Below are 14,269 nucleotides of genomic sequence, written 5' to 3'. Positions count from 1 at the left end.
CATTCTGTAAAATCAAAACCATAAATAAAAAATGTTCCAAACACATTAACAATTTTTAACAGTTGTTCTTATAAAGTAACAAAATATAAAAAAATGAAAGTCAAACATTTAATAGGAACACCAAAATTAACAATTGTACGAATATAAAAAATAAAAAATAAAAAATAAAATCAACGTTTGTATTTGTCACAACCCCTGCAATTGTGTTCATGTGATCCACAATTACTGCAAGTATTCTTTCTTTTTTTGCTTTCCAAAATTCCTTTCTCTTTTCCACTCATGAGACGCTTATCTTTTCCACAACCTTTGTATCTCCCAACCGGTGGGTTTTGTATGTCTAATGAATTAGGTTTTGAAACACCAACCATTTCTTGTATGACATCATCTTTTTTCTTAAAGTGTTTTGGCACTTGAGCCTCAACTTCTTTCTTCACCATTTTAACTTTTTCAAGAAGCACTTGTAGCATCGTTTCATCCTGGCCAATTAGTTCAACACAATCATCAACAACTGATGTGATTTCATTAATAGAATTTTGAATAGCAATGTTTTCGTTGCCATATCTGTTTCTCCTTGATCTTAACTCTGGTGGTATTATATCCCTTCTCCAATGCCTCATTATGTATTTTTCAGGGATTTCATCTATACTATCGTTCTTCAATACCCAAAAACAATGTCTACAAAGAAGACCAAATCTTAGATAGTGTCTACATGTACATATTATTGATCCATCTTGGCGGTTATGAAGTACCTTCATAATAAAAAAGTATGAAACTGATGTATAAGCCAATCACAAGTGATAAGTACCTATTTAAATATGACAACTGATGTATAAGTCAATCACAAGTGATAAGTACCTATTTAAACTATTTTAACAAGTGAGATTCAAACTATTGCACAAATGTTATTCCATACATGAAAAAATATGTAAATTAGTTTACCTTGTATTTGAAGAACTCTATTTCTTCATTCGAGCCTTCCCTTTTATCCTCCATACTTGAGCCTTCATCTTTTTTCCCTTCATTCGAACCTTCATTTTTCTTCCCTTCATTCGAGCATTCCTTTCTCTTTTCCAATTTCTCTTTAACAACAAATATTTCCATTTATTCCTCTTTGTCCATTTTATCCAACGAACATTTATACAAAGCTGCAACAATCTCTTGTTGAATAATCAGAAAAATTGTATTCGTGTATACCTTCGATGCATGTTTTTCAATTCTTAGCAACGTTAATAATTTTGGGTTTTTCTTGATTGTCTGTACATCCAAAGATTCTTGTTTTGACCTCTGTTTTAACATGGCAGATTCAAAGCCGTCCATAAAAGTCAACAGATTTGATGCAGATCTTGTAAAGTGTGAAAAAAGCATTTTCACTCTCTGATCTTGAAGTAGTTCGCATCAAACCAAACATTTCAGTCTCGATGAAATATGCTGGTATCCAACTTGATCTAATATCAAACATATATTTGAACCAACTGTCATTCTTCAATGAAAAATCGTCCATCAACTTTTCCCATTTTTCTTCAAAAACAGTTGGTTCTATGTACATATTCCACACAATTTTATCAAATCTCTTCTTGAAGTCTTTTTCTTGTTTGTCTTCAATATTAGGATTTGCTTCTTGAATCTGTAATCACATTTTATTGGTTAATAATTCATATTAAGAAAATTATGTATATGTATCATTAACCATATCAATCGCATGTGATTAGTTACATGTAGTCTTCAATAACAAAACTCATACCTTTGATGGCACCTTCCTCATAATGTGCCACATGCATAGTCTATGCTTTGCCGTCTTAAAGACCTCTTTTATGGCTATCGCCATTGATTTATCCTGATCTGTCACAATCATGTTTGGCTCTTTCCCGAATGTCTTCATGAAGCAATTAAGTAGCCATTTGTAACTCTCGGCTGTTTCATCCCTGATCATTGCCGCAGCAACAGTGACACACCTACGGTGGTTATCTATTCCAGTAAATGGTACAAACTTGAGGTTGTACCTGTTAATAAAAAGACAATGTTAGAAACTCAGATAAACCAAACAACCTGTCAATCACATGTGATTAGAAGCTGTAAAAACCAGGTATCATACCTGTTAGTTCTATATGTTGCATCAAATGAGATAACATCACTAAACTCCTTGTAGTTGCACTTTGCAACTTCATCCGCCCAGAAAATGGAATGTAATTGACTTTTTTCAAGCTTGTACTCAAATGAAAAACCAGGAACATATTTTTTCCTTTCTTCCATTTTGTTAACGATCATTTGAGAATCAGTTGCATTGATAAACACATTCAAATCTCGTTTCCAGTTTCTGAAGTCAATTACAGTTCCATGAACATTTTTTTCAGACCCTTTCATATTGCTGTAAACTTTGTATGCCTTTGTTATATTTGATACCGTCGAATGGTATACAAACAACTTCTCTGCATACCTCATTTGTCGTTCCTTTTTACTTAAATGTCTGTATTCTATCGGTAGCAACTCATGATTATGTTGTTCTTCAAAGTCAGCAAGAACGAAAGTATCAGTTCCATACACCCGGTCGAATCTAACTTTAGCCCTACATCCTGTGCATTCCATGTTGCTTTTCCGAATTGGCTTTTTAGTTTCTTGTAATGTGTCAAAGTAGACTTCCTTTGGTGTGCCAGCCTTGTTGCATAAGTAATATTTTTGTTTCACTAATCCAGATTTTGCAGTTTTTTGTCCAGCCTTTCTTATGTCAAAACATGCATGATATGCATATAACCTATACATCTCTTCACATTGATCAAGTGTTCCATAATTATGACCAATGACCGGTAAGAAAAGTTTGTCAACAATTGGTGCATAATACAATGATCCACCCGGTGTTTCGTTTTTACGTGTTGCAGTTGCTTTTGGTGAATTATAATTTGTGGAAAACAAATTACAATGTTAATTGAATGTTTAACTGAAATAAGAGACAATATACATATCACATAATATATTATCATATAACGCAATCACATATGATTCAATATGTAAAAATTTACAACAATTCTATTTTCAACTTCATCTTCATTGTATTCATCAGTAATCACTTTAAATCCCAGTAATGTTTTATCATAAAACAATCACATGTGATTTTTACAAGAAATTACATGTGATTTTACACCAGACATTACTTAAAGTCACAAAAACACTAATTCATTAAAAGATAATCACATGTGATTGAATGAGTAAAAATTTACAACAATCCGATTTTTATCTTCATCTTCATTGTATTCATCAGGAACCACTTTTAAATCCCAGTAATGTATTATCATAAAACAATCACATGTGATTTTACAATATATTACATGTGATTTTACACAAGACATTACTTAAAGTCACAAAAACACTAATTCATTAAAAGGTAATCACATGTGATTGAAGACGAAACGATATATATACCATCATCATTCTGGATTTCGTTAATGTCTTCATCACTGATATCGTATTCCCTCTCTGGTTCCATTGCTTAAATTGAAGGTGTATATGAATTGATTTATCAATGAATTCGTATGTTAAGCAATTCGGAGTGAACGAGTGATTATCAATCTAAGTTAACGACGTTAGGTAATCGTATAATCAAGCAATCCGACTGAATTAATCAGAGTTAATGACGGAATCGAACTGATTGTTCGCCGGATAATCGTCAATCGCCATCGCCAGGATCGTTTAGGGTTTTTGAAGGTTTTCGTTCGAGAGTGATTTGTTTCATAGTAGGATTTCTATTTTTTGTAAAATGACCATAATACCCTCGCTGTATTAATTGGTGCTTTAATCTGGATCATTGATTAAAAGTGATCCAAGGGCTGAGAACCGCCCCTTGGATTTCAACCTTTTTAATGGTTTCTTTGGAATACAACCCATGGATTCAAATGAATATTCCTCTCATGATTATAACTATAATAATTTTAATTACAATTATATAATTATAATACGGAGGCTTACTATCATATATTTATTTATGTCATTTATTAGCTACATATCCATTTTACTATAGAGGTCACAAGTTAAAAGTTTGTATATACTCTGTACAAAAGATCTTGATTTAGGTGTGCGATAAAGTAAAGGGAAGTTTATGTCTTGTATTTGACCAACTATTTCAAATTTAAAGTCGTTTCCGATTTCCTTTGAGGTTGGGTTGCTATTTGTATAGTGGTGACTGGTGATTATTGCATAACCGATGAGTGCAATTATCGGTTTTAATTCAATTCGAATAAATAACTAAGATTTGAAGATTAATAAAGCTTAACAAGATTATTAAAATATAATGGGAGAATACCTTTAAAAACAAATCAGAGATTGAACCGAATAATTTGCACTCGTTTGTGTCTTCCAAGCCTCACGTGTACTCCCTAATGTTTTTTTCTTTCTTCCATTTTGGTAGCATCATAGGTGTAAGGATTTTGGTGTATGAGTTGAGGGTCGATCGAAAACAAGAGAGGAAAGGAGAGAAAATTCGTGAATTGTGAATGAGAAATTGTGAAGTCCATGGTTGTTTATATAGGTTAGGAGTTAAGAGTTAGGAGTGAACTCCAACTCTTCAAATGTGGATGAAAAAGAGATAAACATAAGGAGTTTGAATGAGATTAGGATAAGAGTTGATTTAGGATAGAACTTATCAATTAATTCAAATTAAATTAATTATTAATATTATTATTATCCATATTATTTATTTATTATTTTTGGGCCAATTTTTATAAATATATTTATAATTATTTATTTTTTTGGCAGTATTATATATATTTATATATATATATATAGTTTTTCTTTATTATTTAAACAAATGTATACTATAGTCCTTGTATATATTTTATCCGTGTTTGTTTATTAGTTAAACGTTCATAATGATGATGATCCAAGTCCATAACGTTTTGGTAATTTCAATTACCCGATAGTCTCGTTGGTTTTACAGAATCAAATAGTCTCTGTTTTCATAACCGGGTTAGTTTTAAAGTCGACTTAGGACATTTCCTAAGTTTTAAGTTCGAGTTCATTAATTTCTTTAACAGTTGTTTACTAAATACAAAAGAAAAAGTTGGTTTGTTATATTACCTACTCGTTATTGTAAATTTCATCCTGAAATTTAGTTGTTGCCATCAGTCAGCGTTGCGTTTGAAAACGGGTGAGGATATCTTCATTTTACTTGGGGTTTTCGTTCCTTACATGAACCTAGGTCCTCAACGGCGTTGTAACAAAGTTTTGACAATAGGAATCGTTCTATGTTTGAGTCGTTTGCCCTCATGATCAGTAACTTTTACAGGAAATTCTATAAAATTCAGTTTCTTATCAATTTGTAGTTCACCTAGGGGAATAGTAATGTCCTCTTCTGCCAGGTGTTTCTTTAAAGTTCGATTCATGAAACACATCATGTATTCCCACGAGTTGTTGAGGTAGTTGTGGTTGGTAGGCCATTGGCCCAACACGTTCGATGATCTTTGAATGGATCTACATATCTCGGGCTTAGTTTTCTTCGTTTGCCAAAGCGTATTACACCTTTCCACGATGACACCTTTAGCATGACCATGTTGTTGACTTGAAATTCTAATGGTTTTCTCCCGACGTCGGCATAACTCTTTTGATGACTTCGGGCCGTCTCCAGCTTTTGTTTAATCTTTACAATGTGTTCGGTCGTCTCGTGGATGATCTCGGGACCAGTCAATTCTCGGTCACCCACTTCACTCCAGAAGATTGGTGATCTACATTTTCTCCCATAAAGTGCTTCAAATGGTGCAGCGTTGATGCTCGAGTGATAGCTGTTGTTGTAAGGAAATACGGCTAATGGTAAGAATCGATCCCATCCTTTACCAAAATCGATCACACATGCTCGTACTCATAGTGGTTTAACTCTTTCCTTTCAACTTAGGGCATTGGTAACTACGTTCGCCTTTTCAAGTTGGTAACAGGTTTCACAGTTATAATCAACCAATAGCCTAACCCAACGTCATTGCCTCATGTTGAGTTGCTTTTGGTTCAAGACGTGTTGTAGGCTCTTGAGGTCGGTGTATATTGTGCATTTCATTACATACAAGTAGTGTCTCCACATTTTAAGTGCAAAGATAACATCTCCAAGTTCTAAATCATGATTTGTGTAGTTTTACTCATAAATCTTCAATTTGCGTGATGCGCAAGCAATGACCTTCTGTCATTGCAGCAAAACACAACCAAATCCTTGGCGTGAAGCATCACAATACAGGATGAAGTCACCATTCCCTTCGGACAATGATAAGGTAGGTGCGGAGGTTAATTTTTTCTTCAATAGTTGAAAAGCGGTTTCTTGCTCATTCAACCACACATACTTCTTGCCGTTGTGAGTTAGTGCATCTAATGGTCGATCAATTCTTGTGAAGTCTTAACTAATCTTCTAAAATAACCAGCAAGTTCAATGAATAGGTGTACTTGCTTAGGTGTTTGGGCACTTTGTGACGACCCGAAAATTTTCGACCAAATTTAAACTTGATCTTTATATGATTCTGACACGATAAGCAAAGTCTATAAAACCGAGTCCCAAAATGTTTGAACTACTTTTCAAGAATACATTTGACCTTTGACTATTCCCGACGATTCACGAACAATTGTTGTTAATAAATATGTATATATATATATATATATATATATATATATATATATATATATATATATATATATATATATATATATACAAATATAAATATATGTATAAATAATAATGTGAAATAATAAAATACAAATTAATCAGTAGAATTAAATATGTAAAATAATATATAATATATAATATGATAATATTATTATTTAAAAAGAATCTATATATAAACATATATGATAACTATACATAATTATTAGTATATGTATATTGTAATATATATATATATATATATATATATATATATATATATATATATATATATATATATATATATATATATATATAAAAGATATAAATAATATGTGTTGAAATTTATAATATCTATTTCTATTATGAAATAATATAATAAATAGATATATGATAATTATATATATATAATATTATTAATTTATTCATATTTACATATATAATATATGATGAAAAATAAGTTAAAAATATAATGGTAATGATAATTATATTATTACTACTTTCATTATTATTAACAACATTATTAATGATATTAACAAATGTTAAATACTAAAATTTTAATAAATTTAAGGTTATGATTATCAAAATAAATACTTAAACATAAATATTACTATAAGAATGATTAAAATTATTATTTAGTTGTAATTTAAATATTATTGGATATTATGATTAATATTATTATTATTATTAATATCATTACTTTTATAATTATAATTACTATTATTATTAAATTCATTATTAATATTATCATATAAATAATACAATTTATCATTTATATTGTTAATGATTGATTATTATTATTATCATAGTTGTTAATGTTACTATTAATTAATATTATTTATAAAATTATTATTATTATTAATGTTATTATTTCTATTATTATTATTAGTATTTTTATTATTAGTAATAAAATTAACAATTGTTTATCCTTATCATATTTACATTTATAATACTGAATATAATAATCTATTAGGAATCATGAGCAGATTAAAATGTTCCCTTTATCTGTTTTACATCGCTCTCTGGTTTTGTTTTTATTAAATTTTTCTTCTCCTACTCTGTAACCTGTCGATCGTCCTCCTCAATAAAAATAATTGATAAATTCTCATTATTGAAATAATCTGAACGTTTATCCATCATCATTATCAATTACAACAGTTTATATTTATTTGTGTCTGTTAAGTTTAACAGAAATTGAGAAAAATCGTTGACATCTCTGTTCTTGATGACTTTTAAACAATAGCTTGATTTCGTAATGAATTTCAAAATCTAAAAATGCAGAGTTGATCAAAATCATGTCGTGATACTTTCTGTAAAGTTTCAGAATCCAATTCTTTATATCAAATTCTAATTTCACGGTCAAAGTTTTTGAAATATAAAGTCAAACATTGTTCTTCGATCAAATTCGAGTTATCTGTTGAAATTTAAATCCAATTCATGATTTCAAAAGTTTCTGGGAGTCATTTAAAACATATTTCATGTTGTGATTTTAGACTAAAACGATTTAGAATTTATAATCAAGATTTGAGTTCTTATTTTTACAAAACGAAAGCTGCTGTTATTTTAAATCCAAATTCTTTTCTGATTATGTTGCTTCACTCATTTTCTAATTAATTCGGTGTCAATTATACGTTTTAAATCTGAAGATTAAATTGAAGTCTAGTTGTCTTTAGATTTGATCGAATTAACTTCTGAGGAAGAGAGTAAATCACAGAGAGATATAATAGATATATAAATACAGATTGTTTATAACTCAGAAAAACAGAATGGATTGGTTGGCTAAGGGAGTTGTCATGTTAGCTGATGGTCGTGGGTTCGAGCCTATACCAATGCTGTTATTTTTTTTGAAACTCAATAAGGTAGTTTACTTATTTATTTATCTATTTATATATAACGACCCGTCCTAATCTATCTGAACGAAGTCTTCAATAGATGGTCCCATTAAGAGGTACTGACATCTATATGCCATGAACGACTCCATGTACTATCTTTAAAATAAGCAAATGCACAGCGAAAGATTTCTTTCATACCTGAGAATAAACATGCTTTAAAGTGTCAACCAAAATGTTGGTGAGTTCATAAGTTTATCATAAAACAATAAAATTCTGTAATTTTGATAGACCACAAGATTTAAATGCTGCATGGTACAAATGGGCCCGAATCCTATACCCACCTGTAATGTACATGCGATCTCTTTTAAATACAGTACACCTTTCTTGTGTACGAAATCATTTTTCATAAATCTTAGTAACCGTACACATATCTCGTGCACAAAAACTAATACACATAACCTGTGTATACAAATCATTCTCTCGATACATAACATTCACATCAATTGGTGGCAATTATCATGTCCACATAATTCAACGGTGGCAATTATCATGTCCACATAATTCAACGGTGGCAATTATCATGTCCACATAATTCAACGGTGGCAATTATCATATCCACATAATTCAACGGTGGCAATTATCATGTCCACATAATTCAATGGTGGCAATTATCATGTCCACATAATTCAATGGTGGTAATTATCATGTCCACATAATTCATTCGAGGAATGTTTTGCTTGTGTCTATCTCGTCAAACATTTATAAAAGCATCTCATGTATTCCAAAAATATAGATTGTAAAAGCATTAAATAAAACAGTTGTAAATCAGTTATAAAGCAGTACATGTATTCTCAGTCCTAAAAATGTAAAGAGTAAAAGAGAATCAAATGAACTCACTATTCTGTATTTTGTAGTAAAAATACATATGACTACATTGAACAATGCAGGGTTGGCCTCAGATTCACGAACCTATATTATTCATATTTATATTAAAACATATAATCGTAATCGAACAAATATATATATATTACTATTAATGATATAATTTTTATATTAATAAATTATATGTTATTTTATCTAAATAATAATTTTAATATAGTTAAGTGTTATATTATATATCTTTTTATATAAGCAATCTTTTATTTACATATTATAGTTATAATAATACTAGAATAAGTATAATGATAGAAATAATAATATTATTAATAATAATAATGGTAGTATTGATAATATTTTTTATAAAATAAAAAAAATATACATATTTGAAGTAATGATACTTTTTATTAATGATTATATTAACTTTTATTAATAATAGTACTCGTTAATGATAATCCTTTTAATAAAAGTGATAATGTTAATAATAATACTTCTGTCAATATTAATAATACTAATTATAAGATGATATTAATACTAATAATATACTTATGTTAATAATAAAAGTTCTAATATTTATTAAATGATAATAATAATAATCATAATCATAATAGTGATAATAATACTTAAAATGATAAATTTGGTGTAACAACCCAACCCAATATACAATCGAACACGCATAATAATTTTTTTTTATTACAGGGGAGTGCGCCACGCGCACCACCTCAGGGTCCGTGGTGCGCGCTGGTCTATTTTCAGTTCTGTCTGATTTTTCAATTTTTCAAATAAAGATCTCCCACTTCCCGACATATTTAGACGAAACGCTTTTCACAACATGTTCTAATATGAAAAACTCATATGATTCAAACATAAAATGAGTTTTACAAAACGGGGCCCACATCGGCCGTTTTACGAGTTTCATACAAAAGTTCGAGTTTCGACCACACTAGTTTAAATTCCAAACGACACTATGAGCATGATGTTTGGGGTTAAACTACCCATATCTCGGTCAAACTCCAAAAGCTATCACATACCAAAAGCGTCCCCTATACAACAAGCGGGATCTCTAATCCAATCGAAGGCCCTTACCCTTGTCAACGCCGGAGCCCATAAAAAGATAAACAACGAGAGGGTAAGTAAAGCTTAGTGAATGCAATAATTATACCCATATATATATAACATACCTACTTGCAATCACTTACACATATACCACATACACGCTAGCAATACAATTAGCATACCATCTCAAGTACAAAGCTAATAATCTCCAACAAACCCCTACTAGCGTAATAAATAACATATAATCGGCATAATATAATATGCTATAAAACAATACACAACCATGGTTAACCATTCTCGCGTCATGGTGCTACCGGCTCTTTGGTTCACACCATACGCATTTGTCATGATGCTACCGGCTCTTTGGTTCACATCACAACTCGAGTCATACTCACGCTAGAGTGCTACCGGCTGTTTGGTTCACACTCTAACAACGCTAAGGTGCTACCGGCTCTTTGGTTCACACCCTAACAAATCGTGCTATAGCGCTACCGGCTCTTTGGTTCACACTATAACACACGTACTATGACGCTACCGGCTCTTTGGTTCACATCATAGCACGCTCGCACATACTATGGCACTACCGGCTCTTTGGTTCATACCATAGCATACAAATAAATACATTACATACATATGCATATAATCATTCCACTCACCTTTAACGATTTGGTGATGGTTTTATACTTCCGCAAGCTTTAAAGCAAAGTACCTAATATAATAAGTACTTCAATCAACCCACATAACTAGTTGGACTAAATACCAATAATTTCACTTATGTGCATTTAATGACTTAAATGCATTAAATGCCCCATTTTCACCAAAACCGCCCTTTAAGGGTCAAGACCATCATTAATCACTTAAAAGCTAGTGATTAATGTCCAACAACATTAATCATTACAAAATTAGGGTATTTCATACCCATATTTCCCAATTAGGTCAATCATTAGCCCTTTGACTAATTTAAAGTCAACACACCCATTTCGGGTTATCTACTAACCCATCTAACACCCATTTACTAATTAACTAGGTGTGATAGTGATTAACTAACGAATTAGAACTCATAAACATCAATTAACATTTTAAAACCCTAGGTTAGTTACCATTGAGTCTTTATGACTCCATTTTACCCAAGAACACCCAAAATCACCAAATATGGTTTTATGTTCATCACTAACTCAAACCCTAACCCTTACACAAAATTAAGGTAAGGAAATTAAAGTTAGAACGTACCACTACAACCAAAACGAAGCTAGAGATGAGATGAACAACTTCAATGCACGATTTGACCCGAAAGCAACTTCTTCCTCTTGGATTTAAGCTTTCTCACTCAAGAATCGAAGTCTCTCTCTAGATTTAAAGTGATAAGGATAAAGTAGTTGAAGATGGAGTTATGACTCTACCCAAACAGATCTGGTAGCCTTTATCCCGTCCACAAATGAAATTACCAAAATACACATCAAAATATCTCATTAAAACAGCAAAAAAAAACCCCGGCTACAGTAGGGAGTGCGCGGCGCGCTCCATTTGGTGTGCGCGGCGCGCACTAAGCTCAGATCGCTCTCTGACTTCTGTTTAACTGCACAATCATTCCCACACTTTATGTACTCTATATACTCTGCTGTACAATGAAGATTAGGGTCTTACAACTCTCCCCCACTTGAATCGAAGCGCGTCCTCGCGATCCAAGCCGCATGACAAGAGGGAAGATAAACCAACACGAATTCTTCGGGCTCCCAAGTAAACTCGGAACCCTTACTATGATGTCATTGAACTTTAAAAGTCCTAACCTCTTTATGTCTCAACCTTTTGACCTTCTCATCAAGTATGGCAATCGGCTCCTCAATATATTCTAACTTATTGTTTAGTTCAATCTCGTCTAACGGTACCCAAGATGAATCATCCGCAAGACACTTGCGGAGATGGGAAACATGAAATGTATTATGGATCCCCGCAAGCTCTTCGGGTAATTCCAAACGATACGCGACTTCACCAACACGGGCTAAAACCTTAAATGGCCCAATAAACCGAGGAGCTAACTTTCCCCGTTTTCGAAACCGAATAATACCTTTCCATGATGAAACTTTAAGCATTACTTTGTCACCCTCTTGGAACTCAATCATTCGTCTACGCTTGTCGGCATATGACTTTTGTCTATCTTGCACCTTTTTCAAATGATCTCGAATTATATCGATCTTGCTATTCATTTCTAAAACCAAATCGGTACTCCCGATTTCTTTTTGACCAACTTCACCCCAACAAATCGGAGTTCGACACCTCCGCCCATAAAGAATCTCGTAAGGTGGCATCCCGATACTAGTATGATAACTATTATTCCCACCAAAGGTAAGTGCTCATCCCAACTACCACCGAAATCAATAATACACGCCCGCGACATATCCTTCAATTTTTGATTCGTACGTTCGGTTTGACCGTCCGTTTGAGGATGATACGCCGTGCTCAATTTCAATTGTGTGCCCATATCTTCATGAAACTTTTCCCAAAACCGAGATGTGAATCTGGTATCTCGATCCGAAATAATAGATATAGGAACCCCATGTCGAGCGACTACTTCCTTGATAAACAATTTAGCCAAGGTTTCGGATGATATCGCTTCCCGAATGGGAAGAAACAAGGCACTCTTCGTCAATCGATCAACTATCACCCAAATTGAATCGAATTGGGTTCTCGCCGTTTTAGGTAACTTTGTGATGAAATCCATGGTAATGTGCTCCCATTTCCACTTCGGGCTTTCTAACGGTTGTAACTTATCATACGGCTTTTGGTGTTCGGCTTTAACTTGCAAACACGTGACACATTGCTCAACATACTTAACAACATCACGTTTCATGCCCGGCCACCAATAATCCTTTCTCAAATCGAGGTACATTTTTGTCGCGCCCGGATGAACGGAATACTTTGACTTATGTGCTTCATCAAGTAGCACTTGTTGATAATCACCCATCTTAGGCACCCACACTCTTCCTTGAAAAGACAACAAACCACGCGAGCCCATAGTAATGAATTCCGATTGCCCCACAATTCGTTCCGCATGCTTGTTGTGAACGTAAGCTTCAATTTGAATCACACCAAGTTTTTCAAGAAAATCATTAGTAATAATCATACGTAACAATCCCAATCGTAACGCCGGGTGATGACTCTTTCGACTTAACGCTTCCGCCACCACATTCGTCTTGCCCGGATGATAAAGTATCTCACAATCGTAGTCTTTCACCACATCCATCCATCTACGTTGACGATAATTCAAATCTCTTTTATCAAAAAGATGTTTCAAACTCTTGTGATCCGAATAAATTGTACACTTGACACCATACAAGTAATGGCGCCAAATTTTCAATGCATGAACAACCACCGCTAACTTAAGATCATGAGTCGGATATCTCGTTTCGTGTTCCTTTAATTGTCGAGAGGCATAAGCGATGACTTTACCCCTTTGCATTAGAACACAACCGAGCCCATTTAAAGAAGCATCACAATAGACCGTCATGTCTTCCACCCCTTCCAGCAAAACTAGCACCGGAGCTTGACACAACTTCTCTTTTAACAATTGAAAAGCAATTTCTTGCTCGTTCTCCCAATTAAATCTCGCATTCTTTCTCGTTAACTTCGTCAATGGAGAAGCAATCTTGGAAAAGTCTTGGATAAACCGACGATAATAACCGGCCAATCCGAGAAAACTTCGGATTTCCGTAGGCGTAGTCGGTCGTCCCCAACTCTTTACCGTCTCTATCTTCCCTGGATCTACTTGAATACCATTTTCGTTCACAATGTGGCCAAGGAATTGAACTTCTCTTAGCCAAAATTCACATTTGGAGAATTTAGCATACAACTTCTCCTTCCACAACGTCTTTAACACACTTCGCAAATGATGTTCATGTTCCTTCAT

The 14,269-nt window shown here is 32.8% G+C and overlaps 2 protein-coding genes across 2 annotated transcripts; both read right to left on the bottom strand.

Annotated features, from left to right (window-relative positions):
• Positions 1-1,303: 1,303 nt before the first annotated feature.
• On the bottom strand, positions 1,304-3,478 carry LOC139859855 (protein FAR-RED IMPAIRED RESPONSE 1-like). The gene is made up of 4 exons (XM_071848622.1): positions 3,415-3,478; positions 2,093-2,876; positions 1,742-2,000; positions 1,304-1,624 (listed from the first exon to the last, which is right to left on the bottom strand). Exons 1-4 carry the CDS (start codon positions 3,476-3,478, stop codon positions 1,304-1,306), a joined length of 1,428 nt encoding a protein of 475 aa, XP_071704723.1.
• Positions 3,479-5,377: 1,899 nt separating this feature from the next.
• On the bottom strand, positions 5,378-6,026 carry LOC139859854 (uncharacterized). The gene is made up of 2 exons (XM_071848621.1): positions 5,948-6,026; positions 5,378-5,811 (listed from the first exon to the last, which is right to left on the bottom strand). The coding sequence occupies exons 1-2, from the start codon at positions 6,024-6,026 to the stop codon at positions 5,378-5,380; spliced, it is 513 nt and encodes a 170-aa protein (XP_071704722.1).
• Positions 6,027-14,269: the final 8,243 nt, after the last annotated feature.

The sequence above is a fragment of the Rutidosis leptorrhynchoides genome, chromosome 7 (genome assembly GCF_046630445.1).
Source record: "Rutidosis leptorrhynchoides isolate AG116_Rl617_1_P2 chromosome 7, CSIRO_AGI_Rlap_v1, whole genome shotgun sequence".
Taxonomy (NCBI): domain Eukaryota; kingdom Viridiplantae; phylum Streptophyta; class Magnoliopsida; order Asterales; family Asteraceae; genus Rutidosis; species Rutidosis leptorrhynchoides.
Note: the sequence above shows the minus strand (reverse complement) of the source record. Positions and strands in the feature narration are given on the sequence as shown.

Excerpts from the sequence above, each read along its gene's own strand:
- LOC139859855 (XM_071848622.1), bottom strand. The coding sequence starts at position 3,478 with ATGGAACCAGAGAGGGAATACGATATCAGTGATGAAGACATTAACGAA. Across the intron at positions 2,001-2,092 it reads GCAACATATAGAACTAACAG|GTACAACCTCAAGTTTGTAC; the intron begins GTATGATACCTG and ends TTTTATTAACAG. Across the intron at positions 1,625-1,741 it reads TGAGGAAGGTGCCATCAAAG|ATTCAAGAAGCAAATCCTAA; the intron begins GTATGAGTTTTG and ends ATGTGATTACAG.
- LOC139859854 (XM_071848621.1), bottom strand. The coding sequence starts at position 6,026 with ATGCACAATATACACCGACCTCAAGAGCCTACAACACGTCTTGAACCA. Across the intron at positions 5,812-5,947 it reads ACATGAGGCAATGACGTTGG|GATGGGATCGATTCTTACCA; the intron begins GTTAGGCTATTG and ends ATTTTGGTAAAG.